Below are 16235 nucleotides of genomic sequence, written 5' to 3' on the forward strand. Positions count from 1 at the left end.
GCCGTTGCCAGGCGGCCGTTGCTAAGCGCGCGCTGCGTGCCCTGCGTGGAGCGCGCGGCGGCCGAGGCGGGAAGTGCGAGCGGCTACGCCATGGCGAAAGGTACTGGCGCGCGGCGGGCCGGGGCCCGGGGGCCGGGGCAGGGTGTCGGTGCGGGAGGGGGCGGGAACGGGGCTCGGGGCGGCGAGGGCCGGGGCCGGGGGCGGGGCGGCGGCGCGGCGGAGACCGGGGGTCCGCCTCGGGGGGACGGAGCTCGGGGCGGGAGGTAGTCCGCGCTGCGGAGGCCGTGGTCGGCGGGAGGACGCGGGATGCGCACAGTATCGCTGTCGCAGCGCGGAGATGGGGGCGGGTGGAGCGCAGGCCCAGGCTTTGGCCCCTCCCTGGGAGGTGTGGAGCCCGGCCGCGCGACGCCCCTTCTCGCTGGCGGGGGTCTGGCATCTGGGGACGCGCCTTCACGCCCGCGGGGGTCCTCACACCTTCCTGGCTCCCCAGTGTGGCAGCACCCGTTCCTCGACGTCTTCAGACACTTCCAGGTGGGCGAGTGGAAGCGGTCCACTAAGGAGGGCGATGTGGCTCTTGTGACCGTAAGTGGGCCCCGGGGGCCGGCAGCAGCCGTGGGGACCCCGTCTGAGCCCTCCTGAGAAACCCGTTAGAACCACCCGAGGGTCACGCCGGTGGTGCCCTTCCTGGCGTCCCTGGGTGGACCGAGCTGCCTCTCCGTTCTCTGTCTTCAGGATAAGACTCTGAAGTGCACCGTGTACCGCATCCGGGGTCCTGTCTCTGCCAGCAGTTACATCCAGCTCCCCAGAACCAGCACCCAGTCTTTGGGGCTGACGGGCCGGTACCTGTACGTGCTCTTCAAGCCCCTGCCAGCCAAGCACTTTGTCATCCACCTGGATGTGGCCACCGAGGTGCAGAGCTTGGGAGAGTGGGGTCGGCAGGGCTGGGGGTGCACGCTCGCAGCCGCTCTCGTCTCCTCATGGTCGTGCTGTGCCCTGCAGGACAGCCAGGTCATCCGTGTGTCCTTCTCCAACTTCTTCAAGGAGTTCAAGTCTACGGCCACGTGGCTGCAGTTTCCCTTCATCTGCGAGGCTGGGTTTTCTTTAAAAGGTGATGCCGAAATGGGGCGTCAGTGGGGGCGGTAGCCCTGGAGAGGTGGCCTGAGAGCAGAGAGGGAGGTGGGGGGCATGCCGTGCTTGGGGCTGGCCAAGTACAGAGTGCCGTGAGCTGGCTGGTGAGACTGTGGGCGCTGATCTCGGCTCACGCTCTCCAGAGCCGGCCGGTGTCGCTCCCTCTGGTACCCGGTGGACATGCCTACAGCTGGACTTGCGGGACGTCCTGCTCCTGTACCTGAACCGGCGCTACGGCCACCTCAAGAGCGTCAGGCTGTGTGCTAGTCTGCTGGTGAAGAGTCTCTACACCAGCGACCTGTGCTTTGACCCTGGTGAGTGCCGTGCTGATGCCCCCGGCCTGCTCCTGCTCTCCTTCTCAGCAGGAGGGGCTGACAGCCGGGCCCACGACAGAAACGCCTGTGCTGTGCCGTCTTGGAGCCCCCCAGCAACCGAGGCACCTGTCGGGGGCAGGGGGTGGTTGTGGCTGGGCTGGTGGCGTCTGGTGTCGAGACTCGCCTGGGCTGCAAGAGGGAGCTGGGTGGGCCTCCTTCCCTGGACTGGCTCTGTCCTCTGTCCTCTGTAGCTGTCAGCGCTGCTGAGGCGCGGCGGGCGAAGCTGCCTGTCGTACCTGTACCGCGAGAAATGGCATTCCCGGTGCCAAAGGGGGAGAGCTGGTGTGACCACTATGTCCACATCCGGTGAGCGGCTCCGCCCATCCTGCGGGAGGCCGGTGAAGGGACGGCGGGCTGGCCGCTGGAGGCTGACGTTCCTTCCACCCTGTCTAGGTTTCCCAGAGACAGCTTCAGAGTGTCCTCCGAGCCGGCTCCGGAGAGCTCTTCGCCTCCTGAGGCAGGTGGGCCTGTGAGGGCAGCAGGGATTGGGCTCCGGCCTGCAGGGGCGTGGAGTTCTGTGGGAGGGGGTGTTGATAGTGGGGGTGGCGACCCTGGCAGGGGGGTACCCACAGGGCCCAGGGCGCGCCTCGAGGCTGTCCTGAGATGCCGGCTCCGTGGGGGAGGTGTAGGTGCTTGGTGTTCTCAGCCTTTCCAGCTAGGAGGGCGTTCTGGGGCCCGGGGTAGGAGAGTGGCCTGCGGCTGTGGCTTGGCAGGAGTGGGCGAGGCCCTGGGACCGTGCTTTCCCCAGGCCTTTGTACCCTCTGCTGAGCGGCTCCTGTGGCCTCTGGCTGTATTCCAGACTTCCTGGGGCGCGCGCCGCAGGTTCTCTCTCACCCAGTGGCTTTCAGCAATCGCCTCCAGGACCGCGTGCCCTCTGTGGTGCAGGCGTTTGGCCCCGTAGCCGTGAGTGCTCCTGTGTCCTTGGGGGCGGGGCTGGGGGGTGGCAGCCTCAGGGTGCTGACAGGCCCTTGTGCCCCTGCTGTCTTGTCAGGCCCCCTCGGAGCCCAGGCCCCTTCCAAAAGTCAGCGTGTTCTGTGAGCGCTCAGAGCTCCCCAGTGTGAATGGCCCCAGTGACCGTAGCCAAGAGCCCTCAGCCAGGCCGGAGGGTGTTCACATGCCCGCTCCTGAGCGGACCGTGGTGCCCGTGGCCCCGGAGGGTGTGGCTGTGCACGAGGTCAGTGCCTACCCCGGGGAAGGTGAGGGGTAAGCCGTTTCACCAACGTGGGTGAGGCCTAGATGAGGTGTGGGGAAGGTCTGCTGGGTCTCTGAAACCTGTCGTTATCCAGCCTTCCCATGGAAAGCAGCACGGGCAGGAGGTGGCTTTGGACGAGAGTCTCTTCCCGCAAAGGGTCCGGAGGCACCAGGTGATCCGTGGAGGCCTTGGGCTGCAGGCAGGGGCCGGAGCTGGGCTCCCCAAAGGGTCTGGCACTGAGGCCAGGTCCTGGCTTCCTGCCCCGGTGCAGCTATGTTGCTTCTCAGGAGGGAGGAGCCAGCATGGGCTGGTGGGGCCCTAGTGGGCAGGAGCCTCACCTCCTGGGGTCTCAGTGCAAGTTTGCCTGTTTCAGAGCCTTCTCCCGGATCCCGTCCTGAGGCTCAAGGGAGTCATCGGCTTTGGGGGCCACACCACCAAATGGGTGAGGGGTCCTGTGCTCTTGCTGGGCCGCATGAGTGTCAGTCACACAGAGGGGGCAGTGGGAAAAGCTTGTGTTTCCCCAGTGTGGTTACGTGGACGTCTAAGCGTCCTCAGGGTGTGGAGTCCCTCCCCACACCCCGCGGATTCCCGGCCCTGTGTCTGCACACGGCTCTGCGTTCGCTCGGCGGAAGCGTGGGTGTCCCATCCCAGTGTCCGTTCCTTCTGTCCCGAGCGCAGGCCGTGTGACACGGGCCCAGGTGCAAGAGCGTCCCTAGACCTGAGAGCTCGCATGTATCCTGTGAGGCTCTGATGCTTGTCTGGTGTGCGGGGCTGGTGTGGGCACCGGTTTTGGGTCTGCGGCCCTGTGCTTGCCGGGTCCTTCTAGACGCGGTCTGAGTGTCTGTGGGTCTTGGTGTTTCTCTACCTCAACTCCGGAGTTTCTAATACCACAGACAGGGTTTGGGGACATCCTGCATGAGTGTGTACACTCCTGACACGCGGGGATTGTGCTGGGATTGGGGCGGGCGGAGGCTGAGCAGCCTGGGACGTCTGGGTCTGGCCCCTGTGCACAGGCCCTGTGGACCAAGGACGGCGCTGCTGTGGTATATCCCTGCCACGCGGCCATCGTCGTCCTGCGCCTCGACACCCGGGAGCAGCGCTGCTTCCTTGGCCACACGGACAAGGTGGGCACCCCCTGCCTATCCCAGGGGAGGTTCATGCCTGCGGGCCCAGGGCCGTTCCATCCCCTCAACGTGCCGCCTCCTCCAGGTTTCTGCCCTGGCTCTGGATGGGAGCGGCTTGCTGCTGGCCTCGGCCCAGGCCAGGCCTCCCAGCATGCTACGCCTCTGGGACTTCCAGACCGGGGAGTGCCTGTCCCTGTTCCAGAGCCCAGCCCATGCCCTCTGTTCCCTCAGGTGGGCATGGGGCCTCGTCGAGGGGTGGGGGGCCAGCCCCAGCCACGCTCACTGCTTCCGTTCTGTCCGCAGCTTCTCCGACAGTGGGGCGCTGCTCTGCGGCGTCGGCAGGGACCGCCACGGGAGGACGGTAACAGGCCCGGGTCGGGGGGCTGGGATGGCCGTGCCAGGCTGCAGGCAGAGTCCAGGCACTTAGCAAGCAGAGCTCCCCTGCCGAGCCCCCTGGCCTGTGTGCCCCGTGTGGTGCCCCGTGCTCTCAGGCCCACGCTCAGAGTTGGTGCTCTGCCTGCTCTCACCACGGGCCGCGTTTGGCGTGTCCGCCTTCCTGAGGTCGGGTGTGTTGGAAGCATCCCATGTTTCAGGACAGGCCCGTCTCTGCTTGGAGCTCGGGGTTTTCTCTCTTCCGACAGATGGGCCCAGCCTCCAGTGTAGAAGCCCAGGGTACACTTACTATTCTGGCCATCTAGCACTCTTGCGTGGAAAAGGAGAGCTGAGGCCTGGGGGAGGCCGAGCAGGGTGGGGGTGGGCTGCGGGCACTCAGTACGGGCCTCTTGCAGGTGGTGCTGGCCTGGGGCACAGCCCAGGTGGGACGAGGCGGTGAGGCAGTCCTTCTGGCAAAGGCACACACCGGGGTTGACATCCAGGCATTTGACGTGGCCTCCTTTGACGAAAGCAGGTGACAATGCTGTCCCTGCACTGCAGGAATAAGACCTTGGTGGCCCGTGGGCCCAGATGGGGCCAGAGCCTGCTGCTCCCTGGGTTGGGGCCCCTCATAGCATCACATTTCTGCCTTGCAGGATGGCATCGTGCGGGCAGGGCAGTGTGCGGCTGTGGCGGCTGCGAGGGGGGGAGCTGCGTTCCTGCCCTGTGGACTTGGGGGAGCACCGTGTGCTGGAGTTGACCGGTCTGGCCTTCGGACAGGCCCAGGATGGCCATATGCTGTGAGTCCTGCCCTCACTCCCGTGGCTGGTTGGGTCCCCTTCGCACTTGTCCCTTCAGCCCTCACCTGTCACTTCTTGGAGCAGCTACGTGTGCAGTCGTAGTGGCCACATCTTGGAGATCGACCCCCAGCGCATGGCTGTGCGGCACGCACGCCGGCTCCTGCCCGCACGGCCCCCTGACGGCCCCGTCTCACAGAAGCAGATGTTCAGCTCGGGTAGGGGGGTCTTTTGCTACTTGGGTGGGGGAAGCTGCGCCGATGCTGTGGGCTGACCCTGCCCACCCCCTAGGCCCTGGCATTTCCATCAGCAGCCTCAGCGTGTCCCAGGCCGTATGCGCCGTGGGCTCTGAGGACGGCTACCTGCGCCTCTGGCCGCTGGACTTATCCTCTGTGCTTCTGGAGGCAGGTGGGACCGCGAAGCCGTCCCGGCATCGGAGCTGGCGTGGGAGGGCCGTGTCCCTGGGTCATCCCCTGGCTAGACTTCAGCCCAGGGTTTCGGGGGGGGGTCGAGTCTTGAGGCCAGGAGTGGTGGTCATCGGGGAGCCTGCCTGTCCTGGCCCACAGACAGGTGGGTTTGCCTCTGTGGTGGCGGGGGCTCGGGAGCTCACTGAGTCACACTGTGTGCAGAGCACGAGGGCCCAGTCACTTCGGTGTGCATCAGCCCCGACGGTCAGCGTGTGCTGTCCGCCACGTCCTCCGGCCTCCTGGGCTTCCTGGATGTCCCGTCCCGGGAGTACAGCGTGCTGGTTCGCTCCCACACCGCTCCGGTGCTGGCCTTGGCCACCGAGGGCAGCCGCGGCCAGCTGGCCACGGTGTCCCAGGACCACACTGTCCGCGTCTGGGACCTGGTGACCTTGCAGCAGGTGGGGTGCGGCCAGAAGGGTGCCATCGCAGAGGGAGGGCCCGAGGGCCAGTGGGTGGGGTGCAGGCAGCCGTGGAGCCTTGGGGGCCCCTGGGGCCACCCGGAGAGATGGGCTCTCAGGCTCTTGAAGCCCATGTAGCCCCGTCCCTGCCCGGCCTCATGGACCCCGCCCTTCAGCTTTATGACTTGAGGTCCCCTGAGGAGGCCCCGTGTACCGTCGCCTTCCACCCCACGCGGCCAGCTTTGTTCTGCGGTTTCAGCAGTGGAGCCATCCGCTCCTTCAGCCTGGAGGCTGCTGAGGTGCTGGCGGAGCACAGGTGGGTGCCCGTTGGCTCAGGCCCCACAGACCCCCGAGGCGGAAGCGGAGGCGGCACGTGGGCCGCGGGGCCGGGCAGGGAAGGGTCGTGCACAGAAGCCCCAGCCCTCTGCCGCCCCCGGGGAGCTAAGTCAGGAGCAGCTGGGAGAGGTGTGGGTGGTGTGGCTTGGGGCCAGGGCAGCGGCTGTCCCTGTGTGGTGCAGGTGTCACCGAGGACCCGTCACCGGTCTGGCCACCAGCCCCGACGGCAGCCTCCTGTTCAGCTCTTGCTCCTCGGGCACCTTGGCCCAGTACCAGTGCATCAGCGCCCCATGCCGCGTCTTGCGTGTGGCAGGTCAGGCCCCCACGCTGCCCCTTCCAGCCTCCTGACCATGTCCTTGTCCCGTCCCCGTGGGGCGGGGCTGGCCCATTGCCCGCAGCTCCTGGGTTAGCGTGGTTTTAGAACTTAGCGCCCCCCAGCATGAAAGGTCAGTGAGGGTCTGTGCCAGCCCTGCCGCGAATGGCCTGAGCACTGGGTGGGGGTCGGGTCAGCCGAGCATGTGTGTTCCCTTTTGTGGCCACTTGGTAGTAACTTGGGCCAGCAGGTGGTCCCTCGGCAGCTGGCCGTGGTCCAGGAAGAATCCCAGCTGGTCCAGCTGTGGCTCGTGCCCACTGGTGTCCGTTCCCACAGTTTGGGGTAGGTCTGGGTCCCCCCCAGTTGACCCTGTGCCCCCACGCTCCGGCAGCTAACGTGGTGTGCCGGGACGCCCACCCGACCCCCAACGCCCTGGCAGTTAGCGGGGATGGCCGCCTGCTGGCCTTCGTGGGCCCCTCCAAGCACGTGGTGACTGTCATGAACGCAGGCTGCCTAGAGGAGGTGAGCGAGCTGGAGTCTTCTGTGTGTCCTTGCTGGCCTGGCCAGCACACCCTGCATGTGTCCCCCGCCGGGGACATGTGGCTCTTCTGGTCCCTCCAGGGTGGAGGGTGGTAGAGAGGGACAGGGCCTCTCCTTGGTCCTGGGTGGAGAGCGAGGGAGTCGAGGGGGCAGGTGGGAGGTCACGCTGACCCCGAGAGGGTCTGACCCTTGCTGCCTGGACTCAATGTGTAAGCCGCAGGTGGGCAGGACTGCCGAGCGGGTGCCTGAGGCGACTCCCTTTCTGTGCTCGGGCTCTGGGGGTCCACGCTCTGCCTGGAGGCCGGGCCCGGGGCAACTTGCTGCCCTCCCCCAGCTGCTGCGGATCGATATCAGTGCCCTAGACCCGGCCAGCAGCTTCCTAGACTCGGCTGTGGCCATCTGCTTTGGCCCCGGACCTCCTAGTCACCTGCTGGTGTCCACGTCTTCTCACACAGTCACGGTGCTGGATACCGCGTCGGGCCGTGTGGTCCGGGAGGTGAGCCCGGGGCTGTGGTCAGCGTGTAATCTCCTCTTCCCTCCACACTCCAGCTCTAGTGCCTGCAGGGCCACAAGGAGGGTGGCCCTGGGCCACCTGCTGCTCCTTGGAAGTGGCATTTCTCGCAAAGGGAGACTTCCCTTTGGGGGGTCTGTGATTTCTGGTCTCTCCTCACCGACCAGAGCGCTTCTTGCAGCTGCCAGGCGTCCATGCTGTGGCCTGCCCCTCCCTGGCGCTCAGCAGGGACGCCCGCTTCTTGCTGATGGCCGCTGACCGGGCCATCAAGGTGTGGGACTACGTGACGAAGTCCTGCCCTAGCTGCCAGGTGGGGTCCACAGGCAGGTGCCCGGTAGGTGGGTGGGAGGGAGGGCGGACGAGACCCCCCTGCTCCCCAGTGCCTGCTGGGGCCTGCAGCCCCTGAGAGCCGCCTCCTCCCACCCCTGTCTGGCGGCTCAGGGGCCTCGCAGCCATGCCTGCAGGATACGTCGCCATCCTGCAGCGGGAAGCAGTACTCCCGCCCGGTGCTGAGGGACCGTGGCGCCGTAGCTGTGCTTCCAGGGTCTCTCTGTGTGACTACCGTTGCCCCCAGGTGTATATTGGCCACTCAGAGCCCGTACACGCCGTGGGCTTCAGCCCTGACCAGCAGCAGCTTCTCAGCGTGGGGGATGCCATCTTCCTCTGGGACATTCTGGGTCCCCCAGAGAGGTCACCCTCAGGAAGGCAAGTGCCTGCCCTCGAGCTGTGTCTGCCGGCCTTCTGCTACCCTCTTCCTACCCGGTCTCTCGTTGCCTCTGCAGTGCTGGAGACTCGCCTGCGGCCGCCCCGACCTGCAAGACTAGTGAGTGGCCCCACCACAGGGGCAGGCTTTGTGGTCATCTCTGGGGCCGGCTCTGCCATCTCTGTGGGTGGCGTGGCGCCCCTTCCTTTCCTGGGGTTCCTAGTGCAGAACTGGGGGTGTGTGGCCCAGGCTGGCTTCTTTTGTGTCCAGGCCCGGACGCAAGGCAGCTGGAGGACACGGTGTGTGGGGCCGACGGGCTCCCCTGGCAGCAGGTGCCCGAGCCGTTCCCAGCATCCCCCCTGCAGCCGGGTGTCTGTGTGGCGTCCCTCAAGGGTGACAACGGTAGGGCGGAGAGCCCCGGAGGGACTGTCGAGCGCATCTCGGCTCCGGTCGGGGAGGCAGTGGAGTTCTGCCCCTTCCTCTCACCGCTCCCTTCCGCCTTCTCCTCAGGTGCCTTCTCCTTGTCGGATGAAGAAGGAGTCTCTGAGGAGAGCCACAGCCCCGCGTGGCTCCGTCAGGCCTCGTGCCTGCCCATGCTGGTGAAGGAGGCCAGCAGGGCTGGAGATGGGGTGTGGGGGTCTCCAGGGGGCCCCTGGGGCCTCAGCATGGGTCCCCACCCCCATAGCTGGTCCAGTAAGCAGAAGAGGGGCAGCAGGATGGGGTGGGGACACTCGTGACAGACCACGGTCTTGCATGGGCTCCAGGGGGCCTGAGGGAGGCCCAGCTGCCAGACGGGCTGAGGTTTACTCTGTGAGACAAGCTGTGTTCGCTGCAGGGCAAGTAGGCTCGTCCGAGGCCCCATCTGGGCCGGGCTAGCTGTGGGGTGTGGCCTGCCTGACCCCCCCGGGTCTGCTGCGGGTCAGACATGTGTCCTGCCCAGCGGTGCCTGGTGACTGTGTGCAGGGAGGGGTCTCTGAGGGGTCGTGGGTGCTTTGACGTTTCGAGGCCTCTTCCTTCCCCGGTCAGGTGCTCGCAGCGTCAGGAAAGCTCAGGCCCACTCCTCTGCTCGCCCAGACTGCTACAGGCACTTCCTGGCACTCTATGAGATCCCCCTGCTGGCCAAGGTCAGTTGGGGTCGGGGGGGTCATTGCAGGCCCTTTCACAAGCAGACGCCCTACGGGCCCAGAGGTGGGGGTGGCATGGCCCGGTAGTTTCCCGGAGTGTCCTTTTTCCCCAGGGAAACTCGGTTTCCTGGGGTCTCCCTGGGGTGGCTTCCAAAGCTCACAGCTTTGGTGACATGGCTTTGATGTAGATCTTGGTGACAGGTCCCCTGCAAGTGACTCCTCCACCCTGTGCCTACACTCTGGCTTGGCTGGCCAGGGCTCTGGCTGTCCTGAAGATGTCCACAGTGGCCCTGGGTGGTGTCCTGATGAGCCCTCCCTTTCGGCCCCGGCTCCTTCCCATTTCCTCATCCTGTGCCCGTGCCCTACCCAAGGTCTGCCCTGGGCCTTGCTGCCCTGCCCAGCCTCCCTCGATGCCAGGTGCCTCCCTCTCGCGCTCTGCCGGCTTCTCGTGTGGGTTCTGGGACCTACGTTCCTGCCATTTGTCTCCGTCTGGGAGCCTGCACCTCCCAAGGCTCCATCCCAGGCTCCAGCCTGATTGGGGAGAGGTTGAGCTGGGGAGGGGGTCGGGTGGCTGGGCACCATGCAGGCACCCTAGCGTCCTGTCCGTGTCTTTGCAGAGTGTTTCTGTGTCCAACACTGGCATGGAGCGTCTGCTGCTGAAGGTCGTCGTGGGCTACAACGGGAACGGGCGCGCCAACGTGGTCTGGAAGCCGGATACAGGTGGGGCCACCGCACACCCTGGCTCCCAGCCCAGCCGTGGCAGGGAGGGCCCAGCTCTGTCGGCCCCGGGACAGGCCCAGGGGAGAGCCTGTGAGCACTTGCTGTCACAGGCGGCTCGGGAGCCCAAGCTGGGACGCCTTTTCCTGGTAGCCTCTTGTGTTCCGGCCCCCGAGTGGCTTTCCCGGCGTGAGGCCCCGTGGCTGTGGAAGCAAGCAGGGATGGTGCAGCACGGGCCCCAGCGGCCTGGCTCAGGGGTGCCCTCCCTGCCCACAGGCTTCTTTGCCTACACGTGTGGCTGCCTGGTGGTGGTGGAGGACCTGCATTCTGGTGCCCAGCAGCACTGGCTTGGCCACCCCGAGGAGATCTCCACCCTGGCCCTCAGCCACGGTGCTCAGGTACCAGCCCCGCATCCCGCCTTCTCCACCCAGGGCCGGTCCTTGAGAACCGCAGCCGGCTCTCCCCTCCAGGGCAGGACGAGGGATGCTTTTCCAGCCTTCCCTCCAGCCAGAACCGCAGTGGGACTGTGGCCACTCCGTTCTGGTTGACTGCCTGCCCCCCTGCCCGCCAGGTCCTGGCCTCAGCCTCGGGCAGCCGCGGCACTGCCTCCCGCTGCCACATCTGCATCTGGGACGTGCCTGGGGGCTCCTGCCGGCACTTCCTTTCTTACCACAGGACCGCCGTGCAGGCTCTGGCATTTTCGCCAGACGATGAGCTCCTTGTCACACTGGGTCAGTTGGGGTATTGGGAGGACAGTGGTCTCTGGGCTTTGCTGCCTGTCCTGGGACTCCTGGGCAGCTGATGCAGCTACCGTGTGTCTTTGCCAGGGGACTATGGTGACCGCACTCTGGCCCTATGGAGCACGGCTGCTTATGAGCTCCTGTCCTCCACCCGCCTCCCGGAGCCAGTGCACGGTGTGGCCTTTAATCCCTGGGATGCCGGCGAGCTGGTCTGTGTGGGCCAAGGTGCCATTAGCCTGTGGCTCCTACAGCGGAATGGGACCGATGTCAGCCTCCAGGTGCCAGGGTTCAGAGGCTGTTCTAGACGGGGTTGGGCTGGGCCCCAGGACACTGCTGACCCCCGCTGCCCTCGTGTCCCTTCAGGGACACCGAGTGCCCATCCCCGAGGAGGTGAGGGCGGGTGAGCTGACTTCACTCTGCTACGGGCCTGTACCTCTGCTGTACTGCGGCTCCAACGCCGGCCAGGTCTGTGTCTGGGACACAAGTGCCAGCCGCTGCTTCCTGGCCTGGGAAGCCGACGACGGTGAAATCGGTGGGTGTCCAACAGCGTCCCCACGGCCCCTCCCTGGACACCTCGTCTGGAGCTCTGGTCACCTGGGGCAGGGGCTCATGCCACCTCCTGCCTCCCAGGAGTGCTGCTGTGTTCGGGTGCACGGCTGGTCAGTGGCAGCAACGCCAGGCGGCTGCGCCTCTGGGCGGTGGGGGCCGTGGCAGAGCTGCGGTGTGAGGGCTCGCGCGCCAGGTGAGCTGCCGGTGGGCCTCGGGGCTGGGGGAGGGGGAGGCCAGTGTCCTGCAGCCCGAAGATCAGGACACATCCCCAGAGTCCCAGGTCCCTGGGCCGTGACTCCCACCGCCCTTTCAACCCCCCGCCCCCACCCCCCACCCCAGGTCTAGCTCCGTGTTCATGGAGCGTGAGCTGACCTTGGATGGGGCCGTCGTGAGTGCGGTCTTCCACGACAGCATGGACATGGGCGTGGTGGGCACCACGGCAGGCACGCTCTGGTATGTCAGCTGGGCCGAGGGCACCAGCACCCGCCTCATCAGTGGCCATAGGAGCAAGGTGAGGGCATTTCCACCCTGGACAGAGGCAGGGCGGTATGCCACACGGGCTCTGCTCTGCTCCTCCCTTCCCCGGCTTGCTCCAGGGCCAAGACCAGCAGTCCGGCGGGTTTGTGTAAGTGGCCCAGGCAGTCCCCAGATGACGACAGCCTGGAACTGTGTGCTAACCCCGTCCGTACGGGCCTCACATGCGTCCCCACCCGGGCCTTTTGGCCTTCTCTGTCCTTCATAGTTTGTCCTTTTTTTCTCATAATTTATTTGTTGGAAAAACGAGCTTCTCTGTCGTGGAACCTCCCACCAGCTCAGCTGGACCTGCCTCTAGGCCCTTACGTTCCTGGGGTCCGAGAGGGCTGGAGGCCAGGCCAGGGTCTGGTCCAGGGCTGCTTGCCCGTCGGCGCTGTTCTCGTAGAATGGCTCCCTGCTCGGTGGGGCTTGCTGGGGTGCGGCTTGGATCCTGACCAGGAGAGACGGCCTCGCGAGCTTGGTTTCTTCCAGGTGGCGCTGAGGGCGAGTCTCTCTCTGCCGGGCCGGGTCTCCCGAGTGCAGGCTTGGTTCCTCGGCCGCCGGCAGGGATCTGCAAGTTTGCGAGGCTCTGTGCGCACTGCTGGGTGGGAATGTGGGTCCGGCTTCCTCGCGGTCACGGCTTCTCATGATGCCCTTCAAGCCCCGTCTTTGGCCAGGGGCAGGTTCTTCGAGTTGGTTCCTGAATCCTTTTCCTTTTTTTTAATCTCTGTTCGTTTGTTCTGATATAATGGTTGTCATCAGAGGAACTTGGATGGGGGAGTGGCGTGTGCTGCTTGTGGATTTTTGGTGGCAGCTCTGTGTTCGGGTACAAGGTACACACTGTAGCCCTTATCTGCTGGGGGGTCTGTGGTTTTGTTATCTTCACAGAATTGCACGACGCGTCGCCACAATCCCATTTTGGGGCATTTCCCCTCCCCAAAAGGAAGCCCCTTACCCTTTAAACAGCCTGCCCCCCCCGCCCCTCCCCAATCCCCCTGCCCAGCCCCTGGGACTCCCTGGCCGACTCTGTTGCTGTGGATTCAGCAGTTCTGGGCATTCCTGTCCGTCTGTCCCTCTCTCCGCGAGCACGGGGCCCTCCAGGTTGTCTGTAGCACAGCGTGCGTCAGTGCCAGATGCGTCTCCGTGTCCGTTCACCTGCTGGTACACGTGCCCTTGGGTCCTACTGCCTTGACCGGGGCTGGTGGTCACTGGTGACGTCCCTCTCATGTGGAGGGACAAGGTGTCCCAGGGTCCCCTCTGCGGCTTCACCCAGAACCAGACTCGGCTGTTCCTTCTCAGAGTCTGGGGGCCCCTCCTGAGGGAAATGGATGTAGGGGTCGTGGTCCAAGTGCCAGAGGGGCCTGCCGCTGCTCAGCCAGACAGCTTGGTTACTTTTTACTTATTTTTTTATGTATTTATTTGACAGACAGAGATCACAAGTAGGCAGAGAGGCGGGGGGTGGGGTGGAAGCAGGCTCCCTGCTGAGCAGAGAGCCTGATGTGGGGCTTGATCCCAGGACTCTGGGATCATGATCTGAGCCAAAGACGGAGGTTTTAACCCACTGAGCCATCCAGGCGCCCCTGGTTACTTTTTTTCCACATGACGTATTAGGAGTTCGCATTTATCCTTGAAATTCACGTCTGAGTCTAGACCATGCTCTTGTCCTTTGTGGGCACGTGGCTTCTGTGTCTCCTGTTTCCTGTGCTCCTGTCTGGGCTGTCTTCCTCCACCTTCTGTGTGCAGCTCTCTGGGGACACGTCCTCACCCATCGTCACATCACCATTTTTTAGGGTCAACCAGAATGGTCCCTTCTGTGCTGTCTTGGCAAGTGAGCCATCGGGTTCCGTCCCACCCAGGTCTCGTGTGGGGATACTTGGGACGGAGGCCAGGACAGGTTCTTGATGCCACGTGGAGGTGGTTGGGGCCAGGCAGGCTTGTGCAGGAGATGGTGCCCTCGTCAGAAAGACCACCTGGGGCATCCGGCGGGCTCGGTCCGACAAGCGTTCGAGTCTTGATCTTGTGGCTGTGAGTTTGAGCCCCACGTTGGGGGTAGAGTTAGGTGAAAAAATAGAATCTTTAAAAAACAAAACACACCTGGGGCTGCCGTGTCTCCCCTGTGCCTGAGGGCCCCACAGCCTCAGCGCGGCCGGCTGGCTGGCTCCTTACAGGTGAACGAGGTGGTCTTCAGCCCCAGCGCATCCCACTGGGCCACGTGCAGTGATGACGGGAGTGTGAGGGTGTGGTCCCTGGCCAGTATGGAGCTCCTGATCCAGTTCCAGGTGCTGAACCAGGTACTAGGAGCCCCGAGGGCCGAGCCAGACCCCCTCCTAGCCCTGCCAGGTCTCCGTGTCCTCCCTCAGTGTCTATCCCAGCCTTGGGGCTGGGCCCGCGTTCCCCATGCCCAGGGGAGTGCCCGTGTCTTCCTCCTGTGGGCCCCCAGAGCTGCCTCTGTCTGGCTTGGAGACCCCGCTCCCGCGGACGCCCAGAGCAGCAGCAGGTGGCGGCTGGCTACAGTGACGGCACCCTGCGTGTCTTCAGCGTCACCCGCATTGCCATGGAGCTCAAGATGCACCCCCACCGGGCTGCGCTGACGGCCCTGGCCTACTCCGCCGATGGTGAGCAGTGGGGCCCACGGGGCCTCCGTGTGCTCACCCGTCTGGGCTGGGGGCCAGGGGCTCGCAGGGTAACGTTGTGGCCCTGTCTGGCCCAGGTCAGACCATCCTCTCTGGAGACAAGGATGGGCTTGTGGCTGTGAGCCGCCCCCGCACAGGGATGACCCTCCGCGTTCTGAGTGACCACCAGGGCGCTCTCATTTCCACCATCCAGAGCACGAGCAAAGAGGTGAAGCAGCCTCATGAGCCGGCAGGGCCTGGCCTGGGGGATGTTGGCAGGGGAGGGAGATCGGGTAGGGCAGGGCGGGAGGCACCCACCAGCCCTTCCCCAAACCCAGTATGGAGGCTTCGGGGCAAAGGGGGCCGACCTGTGGCTGGCTGCCAGCTCAGACCAGCGCATCAGCATCTGGGCCGCCGACTGGCCGCGGGGCTGCTGTGAACTCGTGGACTGGCTCAGCTCCCCATCGCCCACCCTCACGGAGGTAAGGGTCCTGGGGGCAAGGGGTGCGGGGGGTGCCCGCCCATCTGACTGCAGTGTGTGTGCTCCTCCCCAGGCTCCCAGCCATCCTCCGCCCTGTCTCGTGGCCTTCTGCCCCTGGGACGGGGCGCTGCTGGTGTGCGCGGGCCTCAGCATGCATCCAGAGCTAGTCTTCTACAACCTTCACCAGAAGCAGGCACGTGTACCCCCAGCCCCGTGTGGTCCTGGGAGCCTGAGGGCCCCAGAGCTGGGGAAGGGAGGCTCACACTCACTGTCCACAGGTGGTGGAGAGGATCCCGCTGCCGTTCTTTGCCATGTCCCTGAGCCTGTCCCCCAGGGCCCACCTCGTGGCCGTTGGCTTTGCTGGTGAGTCCTGGTGCAGTGGGACGGAGGGGAGCCGAGGGGCTCGCCCGTGCCCCACCTGAGACCAGTCTCACCTCAGTGCCCCAAGTTCCTCATTCCTGTACTGGGGCGAGGACACACGCCCAGGCGCACTGTAGGGTCAGGAGATGAGGGGTGTGAGGTGCTGACTGTGGGACCTAGACCCAGGGCCTCAGCAGAGGGACTCACTGGCCTAGCTTGGGGCCTTGGAAGCCGATGGGCTCCCCATTAGGTTTGGTGCCCCTGGTCCCAGCTGCAGCGGTCCCTAGGGTGTGGAGGACACAGGGCTTTGAGCACATTTTCTTCCAGAGGCCCCAGCACTAGGACAGGGCGGGGACCCTGGGCCCCGGGAGCTACACAGTCACGGGGTGTGGTGGGCGCAGCCCTCCGCCTGCCCAGCCCCAGCCCCATGCCGTGTTCCCCCAGAGCGAGTGCTGAGGCTGGTGGACTGTCATTCGGGGGCTGCTCGGGACTTGGCCGGCCATGACGACGTTGTGCAGCTGTGCAGGTCTGCCCTGCCCGCCCAGCTGCTCTTCTCAGTGGCCCACGGTGACATCTTGGTGTGGGAAGTCACGGGCCACCGGGCCTCCGAGCAGTCCTTGAGCTCAGGGCCTCTGCCTGACTGAGAAGCAGGGACGTCCAAGGGCTTCCTGCTGAGCCAAGAAGGCCTGGGTCTGTCCACACCAGAGGGCCTGGGATTGTCAGTCATCGAGACCCTGAACTTACGGAAGGTGCTTGCTGGGCTCTTCACCTGCGGGCTCTCCTATGTCTCTACCTTGTCAACTTTAAATAAACGTGGGTGTTGCATTCTGGCTTATGGTCAGCTGGTCACTCCAGGCTCCCGCTGCCCTGGCCCCAGCCCGGCC

General features: G+C 65.3%; 1 protein-coding gene across 1 annotated transcript; it reads left to right on the forward strand.

The window, feature by feature from the left end:
- The first annotated feature begins 5 nt into the window (after positions 1 to 5).
- On the forward strand, positions 6 to 16085 carry WDR90 (WD repeat domain 90). Its single transcript, XM_032845979.1, is given in 42 exon segments — positions 6 to 100; positions 491 to 582; positions 733 to 909; positions 1000 to 1108; positions 1272 to 1442; positions 1694 to 1808; positions 1896 to 1963; positions 2302 to 2387; positions 2494 to 2676; positions 3068 to 3136; positions 3708 to 3818; positions 3904 to 4049; positions 4122 to 4179; positions 4607 to 4725; positions 4847 to 4990; positions 5075 to 5205; positions 5279 to 5395; positions 5617 to 5852; positions 6029 to 6168; positions 6371 to 6501; positions 6893 to 7023; positions 7376 to 7537; positions 7734 to 7862; positions 8127 to 8257; positions 8335 to 8375; positions 8526 to 8657; positions 8766 to 8948; positions 9282 to 9379; positions 9997 to 10099; positions 10373 to 10494; positions 10668 to 10827; positions 10924 to 11114; positions 11200 to 11368; positions 11467 to 11578; positions 11725 to 11896; positions 14067 to 14214; positions 14217 to 14513; positions 14609 to 14739; positions 14849 to 14992; positions 15065 to 15184; positions 15270 to 15354; positions 15796 to 16085. Coding segments are annotated over 42 exon segments (5574 nt in total). The 5' UTR covers positions 6 to 90; the 3' UTR covers positions 15996 to 16085.
- The last annotated feature ends 150 nt before the right edge of the window (positions 16086 to 16235 follow it).

Source organism: Lontra canadensis, unplaced genomic scaffold (assembly GCF_010015895.1).
Source record: "Lontra canadensis isolate GAN:19392208 unplaced genomic scaffold, GSC_riverotter_1.0 scaffold171, whole genome shotgun sequence".
Taxonomy (NCBI): domain Eukaryota; kingdom Metazoa; phylum Chordata; class Mammalia; order Carnivora; family Mustelidae; genus Lontra; species Lontra canadensis.